The 15,731-nt window shown below is 42.5% G+C and overlaps 1 protein-coding gene across 2 annotated transcripts in view; it reads right to left on the minus strand.

Annotated features, from left to right (window-relative positions):
• Nucleotides 1–15,731, minus strand: part of OLFML2B (olfactomedin like 2B) — a 302,868-nt gene that overhangs the window by 124,718 nt on the left and 162,419 nt on the right. For both annotated transcript variants that reach the window (XM_040359727.1, XM_040359728.1), the window contains exon 4: nt 8,470–8,646. In XM_040359727.1, the coding sequence (XP_040215661.1) occupies nt 8,470–8,646 (177 nt within the window). The remainder of the gene's footprint in view (nt 1–8,469; nt 8,647–15,731) is intronic.

A 15,731-nucleotide genomic window follows, 5' to 3' on the forward strand; every position in this document is an offset into this window, starting at 1 on the left:
AGTTCAATAAACCCCTCATCAGCCTCAATATTTAACTTTTTTCACAGAACAGTAAAAAAAATAAAAATGAAGGCACACAACTGACACATTTGCTTATCTTTGGATTCTATTAATTCCAAACAGAACTTTTGGAACCCTCTGAGAATCAAACCCATGCAGATTTGATTATCCCTAGTGCTAAGGATGACTGTAACAATGGGCCAGATTCACATAGAACTGCGGCGGCGTAACGTATCGTAGATACGTTACACCGCTGCAAGTTTTCATCGCAAGTGCCTGATTCACAAAGCACTTGCGATGAAAACTACGCCGGCGACCAACGGCGCAAGGCGGGCCAATTCAACTGCGCATGCTCCGTTTCTTAACTCCCGCCGTGCTTTGCACGCCGTGACTTTATTTTTTCGAACAGCGACGCGCGTAGCGTAATTCCGTATTCCCGGACTGCTTACGCAAACAACGTTATTTTTTAAATTTTGACGCGGGAACGACGCCCATACTTTAGACAGCAATACGTTTGCTGACTAAAGTTAGGGCACCAAAAACGACGACTAACTTTGCGACGGGAAACTAGACTAGCGGCGACGTAGCGAACGCGAAAATCCGTCGGGAATTGCCGTAACTGCTAATTTGCATAACCGACGTTGGTTTACGACGCAAACTCCCCCCAGCGGCAGCCGCGGTACTGCATCCTAAGATCCGACAGTGTAACACAATTACACCTGTCGGATCTAAGGGCTATCTATGCGTAACTGATTCTATGAATCAGTCGCATAGATAGAAACAGAGATACGACGGCGTATGAGGAGATACGCCGTAGTATCTCTTTGGTGAATCTGGCCCAATGCTTTTAGCTGCTCTGCACTGAAATGCTTAAATGCCTTGTCAATGTCACTAATGAGCTCTTCTAGTACTTCATGCAGTTCAGTTGTACACTTCTCATGAGGATATAAAAATATTATTATCATTATTTTTATTATTATTATTATTATTGTTTTTTTTTTCATTTTGTGCATCATTTCTGGGCATGTAGTGATGCAGTGTAATCAAACTGAGTTAAACTGGCAACTCCTATCCACTAATTTAACTGTGCACTAATAGGCCAAAGGATTATTGTCCACAGAAAGCTGTACCTTACTTCCTGCCAAGTATTCCTTGAATTGCTTTGTAATTGGCAGCACTACTGCAAGAAGTTCCAACTTAAACAAACAACAGTTGGTAGAGTTTCACCAAAAAGGTCTCAGCCCCCTACCGGCTAAAATAATCACATTTTCCACATTACCCTGTTTCGGGGTTAATATAGACATAATTCCTGCAGACTTCTAGCAGTTTATATTAAATAAATAGACTTGTAGTCTGCATAGCCAGGTCAGAATCTGTGCTGTTAACAAAGATTTCTGCTGAGCCCATTGTTCACCAGTTCCAACCTTCTTCCTTTAATACTCCATCCCTTTCACTACCCTTTAATAGCAGATTAAACATTTCTGCTATTTTCTACAAGTCTTTGTTGTTCTACTTTCAATGCTCTACAGGTCCACAAAGGACATGATCATGACAAACTGTATATAGCATATGGCCTCACTACTTATTTTGTCTTGGCTAACTTAAATGCCTGGCTGCTTGGATGCATCCTGAATGCATACATACAGTATTAATTGAGCATTTATAAAAACAAACAACAATGTAATCTAGGCATTTCAATATAGTTTCAAATTGAGATTTTCCAACTCTTGTTACATCAGTCCTTTGAACATGCCCAGAGCATTAGTCATGTTGAATAGCATTCTGTTAAGTGTAAAATAAATCCACAAAAATGACATTGGTGAATTGTGGCTTATCCTCTTCTCTTATGGGAAATAGACAATATCCACTCTTATAAAATGAGCAACTGGTAAACAATATTTGTCAAACTTAACTGCTTCAGCCGCCAATCTACATTTACAGACAATGTCCCCTTTTGCACACTGTTGCCTTGGTAATGTTCTGTTTCTGCCTAGCCTTGTTCACTTTGTTCACTGCACTTTGTTTTTCTCAAAGTTACCAACAGCAACAGTGACCATTCACATTTGTTGTTTGAAAGAAAAATGAAATCATTCTACATCAGCAGACAGGTCAGGTAGGGTTTCCGTTATAAGTTTAGTGCTCTTCAAATGTTCATGAAACTCCAATTGCAATGTCAGCAGTAGAACCCCTGCTAAAAATTATTTTCAGTTGCTGTAAGCCATGGGAAAGTAGACGGTAATTATTATTTTTTTAGACCTTAATAAATAGAAAAAAGACAGCAGACACTCAGTGGATATTAAAGGCCACGGTTGTTTATTATTGGGTTAAATAAATAAATAAATAAATAGATAAATAAATAAATAAATAAATAAATAGTGGGTAATAAATTAAGATAAAGTTAAATATATAAATAAACTTTAGCAAGCCTAGCCACTACGGCTCAGGCTGCAAACACAACATTACCCAACTTCAAAACAATGCACTCATATAAAGCTAAAATATAAACACACAATGAAATCAGCATAAGATAATATACTTTTTTTTTAAAATATATTCCTTTATTTATTATTAACAGCAATATCCAATAGCTTGTCCCCCTCTGCATAAACGCAAAGGTGACCCTACCACATAATAACAGCCGCGACATAATAAAAAAGGGGTGGGGGAGAACACCACAGTTCTTCTGTCCTCTGAGGCGAATGAGCACACTGCCACGGAACCCTCTTTATATAGCCCCAAGTCAAGCTGGTTCTGGCTAGTTTAAACCTAATTTGCGCAGGCTCTACTTGTGGCCAGAGAGAGACTAGATTCAACCTGTTTTTTAAGCGGGCTTTTACAGGTCAAAGAGAGGTCACCTAATTGTTCCCCTCAGACCCTTGAGCCCGCTCAAATCCCCCTGAGAGCGTCAGACTCCCCAGGGGGGTCTTGAAACTGCCCTCCAACACTTTCCCATGAGGAAAAGGGGGGCTAGAGACTGCCATTCCCCTTTTCCTCTTATTCCAGCAATATACTATTTATTCTATCAACAGAAATCCAAAAATGCTGAACATTTTGGCCAAGATTCGCCCTTCCTCAGGAGTTCAATACAGTAAAATCTCATCACGATGGTTAACTATTCTCAGGTTTTTGAACTAATATTATACAGAGTTTTACATACATCCATAACAATTTTTTTTCAGTACCCTTACGTAAATCTTTTAGTAGACTTGACTATATTCTGCCTTCAAAAATTGCTTGCTTTTGCTCTTGAAGTGTGTAGGCCATATTTTATGGTCCAGTTATGTCATTGTTTTTTTTTTTTCCAATTCAGCTCCTTTAGTTGTCTAGAATCTACTCCTTAGTGATCTGCAGTGCTGTGAAAAAGTATTAGACCCTTCTGAATTTTTTATTTATTTTTTGCATATTTGTAACACTTAAAGCGGGAGTTCACCCATTTATTTATTTTTTTACCTTTTCCCCTTAGATTCCTGCTCGTTTTGTCTAGGGGAATCGGCTAGTTGTTTTAAAATATGAGCAGTACTTACCCGTTTTCGAGATGCATCTTCTCCGTCGCTTCCGGGTATGGGTCTTTGGGAGCGGGCGTTCCTTCTTGATTGACAGTCTTCCGAGAGGCTTCCGACGGTCGCATCCATCGCGTCACTCGTAGCTGAAAGAAGCCGAACGTCGGTGCGGCTCTATACTGCGCCTGCGCACCGACGTTCGGCTTCTTTCGGAAAATCGTGATGCTATGGATGCGACCGTCGGAAGCCTCTCGGAAGACTGTCAATCAAGAAGGAACGCCCAGTCCCGCAGCCCATACCCGGAAGCGGTGGAGAAGATGCATCTCGTAAACGGTAAGTACAGGTCATATTTTAAAACAACTAGCCGATTCCCCTAGACAAAACGAGCATTCATCTAAGGGGAAAATGTGTCTCTATGGGTGAACCTCCGCTTTAAATGATTCAGATCATTTTTTATTATTATACAAAGATAACCCTAGTAAATGCAAAATGCAGCTTTTAAATGATGATTTAATTTATTAAGGGAAAAAAACTGTCCAAACCTGCCTGGCCCTATGTGAAAAAGTCATTGCCCTTAAACCTAATAACTGGTTGTGCCTCCCTTCTGGTAGAGTTCAGAATTCATGGTTTCATCAATTATGGTAAGTTGTCCAGGCCCTAAAGCTGTAAAGTAGCCCCAGTCCATCACACTACCACCACCGTGTTTGACTGTTGGTATGATATTCTTTTTATGAAATACTGTGATAGTTTTAGGCCAGATGTAACGGGACACACACCTTACAAAAAATGTAACTTTTTGTCTCATCAGTCCACAGAATATTTGCCCAAAAGTTGTTTTTTGGTAAATGTGAGATGCGCTTTTGTGTTATTTTTGGTCAGCAGTGGCTTTCACCTTGGAGCTCTCCCATAGATTTATTTTTTGCCCAATCTCTTTCTTATGGTTGAATCATGGACACTGATCTTAACTGAGTAAAGAGAGGTCTGCAGTTCATTCGATGTTGTTCTGTTTTTTTTATGACCTCCTGGATGAGTTGTCGTTGTGCTCTTGGAGTAGGCCAGCCACTCCTTGGAAGGTTCACCACTTTTCCAAGTTTACACCATTTGTGAATACTGGCTCTCACTGTGGTTTGCTAGAGTCCCAAAGCCTTAGAAATGGCTTTGTAACCCTTTCCAGACTGTTCTCATCTGTTCTTGAATTTCTTTAGATTGCAGCATGATGTGTTGTTGTTTTTTTTAGATCTTTTGTCATACTTCACTTTGTCAGACAGCTTCTATTTATTATTATTATTAATAATAATAATAATAATAATAATAATAGTAATAATAATACATTTTATTTATAGGTGCCTTTTAGACCACCCAAGATCACCTTACAAAGATAGCAACAAAAAAGTAAAGAAATAAAATAAATATACATTACATAACCATTAAATTGCAAAAACAAATAAATGAAGTTAGAGTATGCTAGTTTAAAAAGATGAGTTTTGAGATGTGATTTGAAGATGGGTAGGAATCAATGTTGCGGATGACAGGTGGCAAGTGATCAAGTGATTTCTTGATTCAACAGGTCTGGCAGTAATCAGGCCTGGGCATGACAAGTGAAATTTAACTTAGCTTTCTAAAAAAATGTGGTTAAATCCAGTTCATTCATGATTTAGCAGGGGGAGGGGCAATTACTTTTTCCACATAGGGCCAGGCAGGGTTGGACAGCTTTGTTCCCTTAATACATGGAATCATCTTTTAAAAACTGTATTTTATATTTACGTGGGTTATCTTTGTGTAATATTAAGCTGTGTTTGATGCTCTGAATCATTTAAGTATGACCAATATGCAAAAAATCAGCAAGGGAGCTAATACTTTTTTACAGCACTGTAGAATCTACTCCTAAATGAACCTTTGGAGAGGATATCCTATTGGAACTCTCTTGCACACGCAAAATTATCTTAAAATGAAAGGAACAAAATCTTTATATGGGAAAGATAAATTATGGAAAACCACAAATTGGGAGAAAATTGTGGGAGGCCTTTCTTTAAGAAAATATATCCCCTTTTATCCTGCATGGGTCTACCCTAGATCCTTTAAAGAATGGGCTTCGCGGGATGTCCTATATTTGTATAAATTTGTAAACGCATCCTCCTTTATTCCGTTCCCAACCCTAAGGCCGGGTACACACGAGAGGATTTATCCGCGGAAACGGTCCTCCGGACCGTTTCCGCGGATAAATCCTCTGGCGGATTTTGATCTCCTGGTTGTACTAACCAGGAGATCAAAATCCCTGCGGAATTCCGCCCGCAGTGACGCGTCGCGCCGTCGCCGCGATGATGACGCAGCGACGTACGCGACGCTGTGATATAAGGACTTCCGCGCATGCGTCGAATCATTACGACGCATGCGGGGGATGAATTCGGACGGATTGATCCGGTGAGTCTGTACAGACCAGCGGATCAATCCGTTGGAATGGACCGTTTCCGCGGATAAATCCTCTCGTGTGTACCCGGCCTTAAGAAATTTTTATCCGCTGGAAATCCATCCCCGGGGACAAAAATCCGCGGAAACAGATCCGCTGGATTATACACACCAGGGGATCTATCCGCTGAAACCGGTCAGCGGATCAATTTCAGCGGATCGATCCTCTCGTGTGTACGGGGCCTAAGAGAAACATATGGCCTTCCATAATCGGAGTTATTTAGATATCTTCAAATAAAAAACTTTTACACACCCTTACTGGATACCGAAATATCTTTCACTCATTTGACTAGTTTTGAACAGTTTTGTAAGAAAGACCCCCATGCGAGTGGCATAATATCTACCTTATATTCTCATGCATTAGCCCAATCTGGAATAGATAAACCACCTTATGTCCAGAAATAGGAGGAGGATCTAGGGCGGGAACTAGACAACTCAGATTGGAATCCGATATGGAATATCACAAAAACAGCTTCACCCAACAAACAGGCGGTAGAGGCAAACTATAAAGTATTAACGAGATGGTACTTGGTACCTGCTAGGATAGCTAAATATGCAAAGAATTACTCTGCACCTCCAAGTGCACTTGTAGTGCAAAGTGGATTTGCCTTTAGTAAATCAACCCCATAGTCCTTAAGGTATGAGAATATAATATTTTGACATTAACTCCCATTACATGCAGTAATCCCTGGCATATTTCATAGTGCTGCATTATTTGGTTGTTTTTCATGAAGTGATCAATAAAAGAGATTTAATGTGTAAAGCTGGCCTTAGATGGATAGAATTTCAAAGAAAAATTCCTAGAAAAAGTCTTAGGAAAGTCAGAACATGCAAATGTTGTTTTCCTTTAACATTTGATTTTGGAATGAATAGACTTTACCAAATGAAAACCACATACATTTTTTGTTTTAGAATTTTTTTTGATTTTTTTTTTATCCTGCTTCTTCTAATTGTTTTGTCACTGCAGTTGAAAACGAACATAAGTTTGACTCTCTAATAATTAGAAAAATTAACAAATATTCTTAGAACATTATTTTTCTAAGAATTTTCATTTGAAATTCTACCATCTATGGCCAACTTAAAACTTACAAGGTTCAGGAGGACTGTCATAGAATATCAGTAAGACCCTCAAGTACATCTCTACATTTCAATGTTTTTTTTATTAATGGTAAGCAGTGCACATATCTATTTGTACTAAATTGTGCGTATCAAGCTACTTTCTAAAGCTGGTCAAGCGCTGATTACACTTCAGGAGTTTCCTACTATTGCGCTGTAGACTGTTTTCCTTGCTGGAGGCTCAAGGAAGCAAAACCCTGCTGCTTCCAAAATGGCCACCTCCACACAGAGACGCAGTGCAGAACAAGTCGTAGAAAGCCACTATTGGCAAAGGATAACCTAGAGAGAGACCAGGTAATAATGGTGACTAGCCCTTTTCCTTCGACCATTATTTTTTTGGGCACAGCTTCTAGCGTTCATTTCCTCTTTACAAAGTACTGTGCTTATGGCACGCAAATGAGGTGTACTAGAGTAGCTCTATTTCTCTGTGCTATCATAACCTTACCAAAATCATTATTGTGTCCAGCTTAAGACTTCATGCAGTCATTAAGCTTCCCTCCCTCTTAAGCTGGCCATATATGGATCAAAATTCAGCTGTTTCAGCTGGGAACAGCCAGATTTCCATCCATGTATGTCCTCTGTGGTTAAACAGAAGTCAATCTACTGTTCGTTTTCTATTCAACTGCACTTTTGGAAACATTTCGGCTAAATCAACAGTTGCTGGATATAGACTACAGTGCTGATATGTGGATTCTGATGGCGGAGAAATCTCCCCTCAGTCAGAGTACAAAGATTCATAGGGGAGGATTACCCCATCTACCTCAAATGTGTGAATGGGGGAATCAGGTCAGTTTTTTCTTATTTAATCTGCAGATTGAATGAAAAAAAAATAAGGCCTAGTACACACGAGAGGATTTATCTGCGGATACGGCGATGATGACGCGGCGACGTGCGCGACGCTGTCATAAAAGGAATTCCACGCATGCGTCGAATCGTTACGACGCATGTGGGGGATCCCTTCGGACGGATTGATCCGGTGAGTCTGTACAGACCAGCGGATCAATCCATTGGGATGGATTCCAGCGGATAGATTTTAAAGCATGTCTTCAAATTTTTATCCGCTGGAAATCCATCCCAGGGGATAAAAATCCGCTGAAACAGATCCGCTGGATTGTACACACCAGGGGATCTATCCGCTGGAGCCGGTCCGCGGATCAATTCCAGCGGATGGATCCTCTCGTGTGTACGGGGCCTAACACATCTATGGCCAGCTTTAGATATAAAATAAAGAATTCACTAAGACAGAGTTTAACTGCCACATTTTACTTTACAGTGTCAATGATTTTTTGTTTTGGATATGGGAGGATTACTGAGAGGAATTGCACTGCACATTTATCTGCATAATGTAGCATTGAATGGTGAAGAGCATGTGAAGGTATAGACTTACATGTGCATCAGTGTAGGCTGCAGCTGCATCTCTTTGAAGAATTTTTCCAATGCTGTCAAGCTCTTCATCTCTAGTTTTTGTACTATTATATTCATTTTTCTTGCTTGCCTCAGTCTGAATTTTGTCCTCAGTGTCTTTAATTTTTTCTTGCTTTTTTGTGATATTTTTAGAAATAACCTGCAGAAATATAGTTAGTTAATATAATTAGTTATTCAAAGACTAATATTGTACTACAGTTCTGATCAAGTAATCCAAGTAGAATCAAATCCTGATAAGGATCAATGGGCCAGATCCTCAAAAGGGATACGCCGGCGTATCTACTGATACGCCGTCGTATCTACTGATACGCCGTCGTATCCCTGTTTCTATCTTTGGAACTGATCCACAGAATCAGTTTCCAAGAGATAGACAGAAGATCCGACATGTGTAAGGGACTTACACTGCCGGATCTTAGGATGCAGTACCTCGGCCGCCGCTGGGGGCATTTCGCGTCGAAATGCCGCCTCGGGTATGCAAATTAGCACTTACGGAGATCCACAAAGCTTTTCAGCTTCGTTTTTTCTCCGTAAGTTTTAGTTTGCAATCGTAAAATTAGGGCTGCTTTTACAAAGTGTAAACTGTTTACACCTTGTAAAAGCAGACCCTTCTGTCCAGCGACGCGTTTTTTTTTTTGTTTTAAATTTTTTTTTTCCCGCCGTATCTTTTTTTTTTCCGACGCAACTTTATTGACCCGGCGCGATCCACAAAGCTCGGCGTAACGTAATTTCGCGCTATGCACGTCGGGAAAATGACGTCACAAGCATGCGCAGTACGGCCGGCGCGGGAGCGCGCCTAATTTAAATGGGAATCGCCCCCATTTGAAGAGGAACGCCTTGCGCCAGGGGAATTTAAGTTACACAGCCGAAAATTTCTAGGTAAGTGCTTTGTGGATCGGGGCACTTAGGTAGAAATTTTAAGGCAGTGTAACTTAAATGGGAATTTTTACGTTACGCCGGCTCTTTGTGGATCTGGCCCAATGAGTACACATTTGTTTGACCATGTCTCTCCACATATATAGGAAACATATCTTATAGAATTGTCGTAATTTACTACCAATTATTTGTCCCTTCAGCCTCTGGTATGACAAAATAACTTTACTGAAAATAGGTCCAGTCAGAAGTTGTGTGGACTGCAACCTCCTGGCTCTGATCCTGGGTCCCTTGTATGTTTGTCCTTGTCTATAGCCTTTTTATTGTCCAGCCTATCAGTACCCTTCCTCTGACTCTGCCTTACCTTGTAATTACTATGGTTGTATATTTGCCTGTGTGTAAAGGAGGTTACTATAAACTGAAAAGCCTGTTTAGTTCCAAAACTGACCTCTCTGACTATCCACCTCTAGCATACATCTCTAGCATCTGCGTCTGGTTTCCTCACTCACCGCTGTGACAGATGTGAGCAGGTTGCCCTTCTGGAAGCTCGTATTAGAGATCTGGAGGAGCAAGTTGCAACACTGGGTAGAAATGACAACCTTGAAAGGGGTCCTCTGCTCGCTGAGCAAGTGGTCAGTAAGGTTGATGTGGAGGGTGGAGGGGAAAGTCAGGATTATCAGATAGGGAGATGGGTTAATGCAGTTAGAGGGAGTGGAAGGGGCGTGAAGAAAGGGAAGGCCAGTCCTGTATTTGTGCATCAAAACAAATTTGCCAAGTTGGGTGATGATGTGGAGGTGGCAAACACAGAGGTGGCAGCCCTAGATGTTACTGCTACCCCTAACAGCCGGGAGAGCAACCCATCTAGTAGAGGTGGGGAGGGGAGTGCAGGTAGGCCTAGACAGTTGGTGGTAATAGGGGATTCTATAATCAGAAGGACTGATAGAATAATTTGTCGCCAGGATCGCTTCAACCGAATGGTTTGCTGTCTCCCTGGTGCCAGGGTTCGGCATGTGGTGGACCGGGTGGATAAATTACTGGGAGGGGCTGGGCATGACCCAGCTGTCTTGGTCCACGTTGGAACCAATGACAGTATACATGGAAGGTGGAGGCTCCTTAAGAATCAATTTAAAGATAGCCAACGTATCATGTTAGAGAAACCAATCACTGTCGAGGAGCTACAGGTGGCAGTCAGTGCTTTCCCTAACTGTAAAGCCCCGGGAGAGGACGGGTTGCCCATGGAGGTGTACAAGCAATATGCCGAGGTGTTGTTGCCACAGCTTCTAAAAGTTTTTAATAGCGCCAGGGAGGGGGGACTTTGCCCCCTTCAATGTCCAAAGCAAATATAGTACTGTTACTCAAGCCAGGTAAGGATCCCGTGGACCCGGGGGCTTATCGCCCCATCTCCCTATTACAGAGTGACATTAAGATATTGGCCAAGGTGCTCGCCATTCGACTGAATGGGGTGGTGACCTCCTTGGTTCATGGGGATCAGGCGGGGTTCATGCCCAATAAGTCCACGGCGGTTAATCTGAGGAGGCTGTTCCTTAACATGCAAGCACGGGCGGATAATATGGGTAGTAGGGCACTGCTGTCCCTAGATGCTACAAAGGCCTTTGACAGCATAGATTGGAACTATCTCTGGACCGTGATGCACAAATTTGGATTTGGCCCTGTTTATATCTCCTGGGTGCGGCTGCTGTACAGTCAGCCGCAGGCGGCGATACGGACATTTGGCTCTTTGTCGGGGAGCTTTGCACTGAGGAGGGGGACGCGACAGGGATGTCCCCTGTCCCCCCTGCTCTTTGCCTTGGCTATCGAGCCGTTGGCCATTGGCATCAGAGCTAACTCCCGCATCACTGGATTCTGCTATGGGGACATGCAGGAAAAAGTGATGCTATATGCTGATGACACTCTCCTGCTGTTGGGCGACACGGATCCCTCCCTCAGGGAAGCTATGGTGGCAATTACAGAGTTTGGACAGTTCTCTGGTTTGCTTATAAACTGGGCAAAATCATCACTACTTTTACTAGATGGCGACGATACGCAGATAATCAACCCCGTATGCCCCATACCCGTTACTTTGTCCTTTAAGTACCTGGGAGTACAGATCACGGCTAAACCACGGGATTTCATACATCTAAATATCTCTCCCTTACTTCTGAAATTTAGAGACAAAGTTAAGACTTGGAAGGCCCTATTCTTGTCAGTTGCCGGCAGGGTGAATCTTATTAAGATGATACTCATGCCGCAACTGCTGTACTTTCTACACAACGCCCCTATGGTTATACCCCTGAAGATTTTTCATACCGTAAATAGTATTTTCCGAGATCTCATATGGAAAGATAGGACGCCCAGGATTAAACTGGAACACCTGCAGAAACCTAAAGACGGCGGGGGATTGGCGTTGCCAAACCCCTGGCTGTACTATTTGGCGGCTCAGATGCAGCAACTGGTTGGCATGTTTCGGCCGACGGTGAGATCCTCGGCTCAGAAGCTTATGGAGCACACCGTGGGCGGAAGGCCGATCCCTGAGGCATTGGAGGCGCAAGCCTTTGCTAAACCGCACAAGAAGCTTCCCACTTTTAGCTTAATTCAGAAGGTATGGAATAAGGTCAAATATGTGCAAAATGCGGAGGGTTACACGAAATACAGCCCTATATGGCAGAACGACACATACACTGAATTGGCCAAGTTACAGTCCGGGGCCAGGTGGAAACAGTATGGGATCACGCACCTCACACACATATTCAGTAACGGGGTGCTCCGCTCGTTCTCTGCACTGCAGGGGGCGTTTGGCTTGCCCCAGACTATGCACTTCCCCTATCTGCAGTTGAGGCACGCAGTGGCGGCACAGGGTCGCTCCTCTGAGTGGTGCCTGTCGCCGACCCCTGCTTTTGATCTTCTGGGGGATGCTGGGACGTCAAAAGGCTTTATTTCCCAGTGCTACGCCATTCTGCTACAGTACGTGATGAAGCAGCATCCCCTGAGGATACGGGAAAGGTGGGAGGCGGATGCGGGCGAACTGGATGGGGAACAATGGGAGGAAATCTTTCAGGCAGTGGGTAAATGCTCGCTGAATGTTTCACAGAGGCTCACACAACTGTATATTTTGCTGCGCACTTATTATACCCCACACAGGCTCCATAAGATGAATCCTCAGCTTGATCCAACCTGTACCAGGTGCAAAAGAGACCATGGTGATCTGATCCATATGCTGTGGAGATGCCCAAAGCTCCACACGTATTGGGCGGGAGTTGTGAGTACAGTAAACTCGACTTTTGGCGTGACTCTTCCACAGGACCCGAGGGCTTGTCTCTTGGGGGCTCTGGAGGAGTATGAATGGGAGGAAGCGGACAGGGAGGCGATACACAGGGTTTTGTTCCAAGCAAGGAAACTCATTATGGTTCACTGGAGGGCTGAGGCCCCTCCGACTCTGGCTGAATGGATTAATAATATTGGGCTGGTGCTGAGGATGGAGAAAGTGGTGTATCAACACAGGGGTAGTACCCACAAATTTGAGAAATTGTGGGCAAAGTGGTTGGATGTACCAGGTCTAGCCCCGGTAGACCTTGTGATGGATAGACTTCTGGGCATCAATGTGGGGTAGATGGGGACGGTGATACTTTGCGGGATGGTGTTGTTTGAAATTGTTTGGGGGGAGGGGATTGTACCTCCTACCTATAAATACTCACTGAGTACGGGATGTCCTAACATATGTTGTTATCTTGTCCCCGCAATGTTAAGGGGACCTTGTATAATTTGTACCTCTGCAAACTAAATAAAATTTTGTTGGATCAAAAAAAAAAAAGAATCAATTTAAAGAACTAGGCTGCAAGATGAAGGGAAGGACCTCCAAGGTGATATTCTCTGAAATATTGCCTGTGCCATGCGCAACACAGGAAAGGCAGGGGGAGATTAGAGAGCTGAATGCATGGCTAAAGACCTGGTGTAGGAAGGAGGGATTTGGGTTTCTAGAGCACTGGGCTGACTTTTCATTGGGGTGCAGCCTATATGCTAAAGACGGTTTGCACTTGAATGGAAGGGGGTCTGCTGTGCTGGGGGAGAGGTTTATGGGAATGCTGGAGGAGTATTTAAACTAGGATTGAGGGGGAGGGTGAATTAGAATTACATCGAGCAGACAGGTCAGTTAGTGGTCAGACATTAATGGAGAGTGGAATGGGGATAGATGGGGGGAGGGTTATGGCAGGTGACAAGAAAGTTCCCATGTTGCAAACAGCCATTGGAAATAATAGTGCCATTTGTACTACTATAAATTATATGAAAAACACCAGAGAAAAATGTAACAATACATTTAAGTGTTTGTTCACCAATGCCAGAAGTCTGCCAAGCAAAACAGGTGAGCTGGAAGCTCTGATGCATGAGGAGAGCTATGATGTAATCGGTATTGCTGAAACTTGGCTTCAATCCTCACATGACTGGGCTATTAATATTCCTGGCTATGCTCTCTTTCGGAAAGACAGGGTAAAAAGGAAAGGTGGAGGGGTCTGTCTCTATGTGAGAAGTGACCTCAAAGCAAGCGTGAAAGAGAACCTGGTTGATGGAGAGTGTGATGAGGCTGAAGCATTATGGGTGGAACTGCATACAGATGTGCATAGTTCAAAATTAATCATTGGAGTTTGTTATAAACCACCCAATGTTAATGAGGAGGTGGAGACTCAGCTCCTTGCACAGATGGAAAGGGCTGCAAGGTCTGGGACGGTGATAATAATGGGGGATTTTAACTACCCAGAAATTGACTGGATTAATGGCACTTCTGGGACAGTTAAAGGACAAAATTTTAAAAACCTATTGCAGGACAATTTTATGGTGCAGTTTATTGAGGCCCCAACTAGGAATGATGCCCTGTTGGACCTGATAATTTCAAACCATGCAGAGCTTATTACTAATGTTCAGATAAAGGAACACCTGGGTAGCAGTGATCATAACATGATTTCATTTAATGTTAACTATAAGCAAGAAATACATACAGGAAATATTAAAACACTAAATTTTAAGAGAGCAAATTTTCCAAGGATGAGGGCTGCTCTCCAGGATTTGGACTGGGAGGGACTATTGGCACAGATGAACACAGAACAGAAATGGGAATTTTTCAAAAAGACTGTGTGGAACCTCACTGCAAAGTATGTTCCCATGGGCAATAAGTTTAAAAGGCTAAAAATAAAACCTATGTGGCTCACGGTCAAAGTTAAAAAAGCTATAAACAATAAGAAAGTAGCTTTTAAAAAATATAAAAATGAAGGAACACTAGTGTTGTTTAAATGTTACAAAGAATATAACAGGATATGCAAAAAGGAAATCAAGGATGCAACAATTCAAAACGAACGACAGATTGCAAAAGATAGTAGGACAAACCCCAAAAAATTCTTTAAATATATTAATAGTAAAAAGGTGAAGTCTGAGCATGTAGGCCCCTTACAAAATAATCTAGAGTGGGTGACTGGGGACAAAGAGAAGGCAAATTTATTAAATGTTTTCTTCAGCTCTGTGTTTACAATGGAGCATGGGGGAGCTCATGTCCAAAATGGGGGTGGGAGTGACACAGCCCCAAATCCACAATGGCTCAAAAGTGATATGGTCCAGAAATATTTAGACAGAATAAAGGTGGATAAAGCACCTGGACCTGATGGCATCCATCCACGGATCCTAGGTGAGTTGAGCTCTGTCATTTCAAAGCCACTGTATCTAATATTTAGGGACTCATTAAAGACAGGAATAGTACCACTGGATTGGCGCAGGGCCAATGTGGTGCCCATATTTAAAAAGGGAACAAAGTCTTTACCAAGTAACTATAGACCTGTTAGTTTAACTTCTATAGTTGGGAAGATACTGGAACGTTTAATAAAAGACCACATGGATGAGTTCTTGCTGGAAAAAAACTATTTAAGCAGCAGACAACATGGATTCATGAAAGACAGAAGTTGTCAGACAAACCTGATTTCCTTTTATGAAGAGGTAAGTAAAACCCTGGACAGAGGCGTGGCTGTGGACGTGATATATTTGGATTTTGCAAAAGCGTTCGATACAGTTCCGCACACACGGCTCATGTGTAAGGTAAGGTCTACAGGATTGGATATATCAGTTTGTAAATGGATAGAAAACTGGCTGAAAGACAGAATTCAGAGAGTCGTGGTTAATGATTCTTACTCTGAATGGTCCAAGGTTATCAGTGGTGTACCCCAAGGTTCAGTGCTGGGACCATTACTTTTCAATATATTTATAAATGATATTGGGTCTGAGATCAAAAGTAACATTTCTGTCTTTGCAGATGACACCAAGCTATGCAGTGGAATAACGTCCTTACAGGATGTCTCCAATTTACAAGCCGACCACAAT

This window comes from Rana temporaria, chromosome 7, assembly GCF_905171775.1.
Source record: "Rana temporaria chromosome 7, aRanTem1.1, whole genome shotgun sequence".
Lineage (NCBI taxonomy): Eukaryota > Metazoa > Chordata > Amphibia > Anura > Ranidae > Rana > Rana temporaria.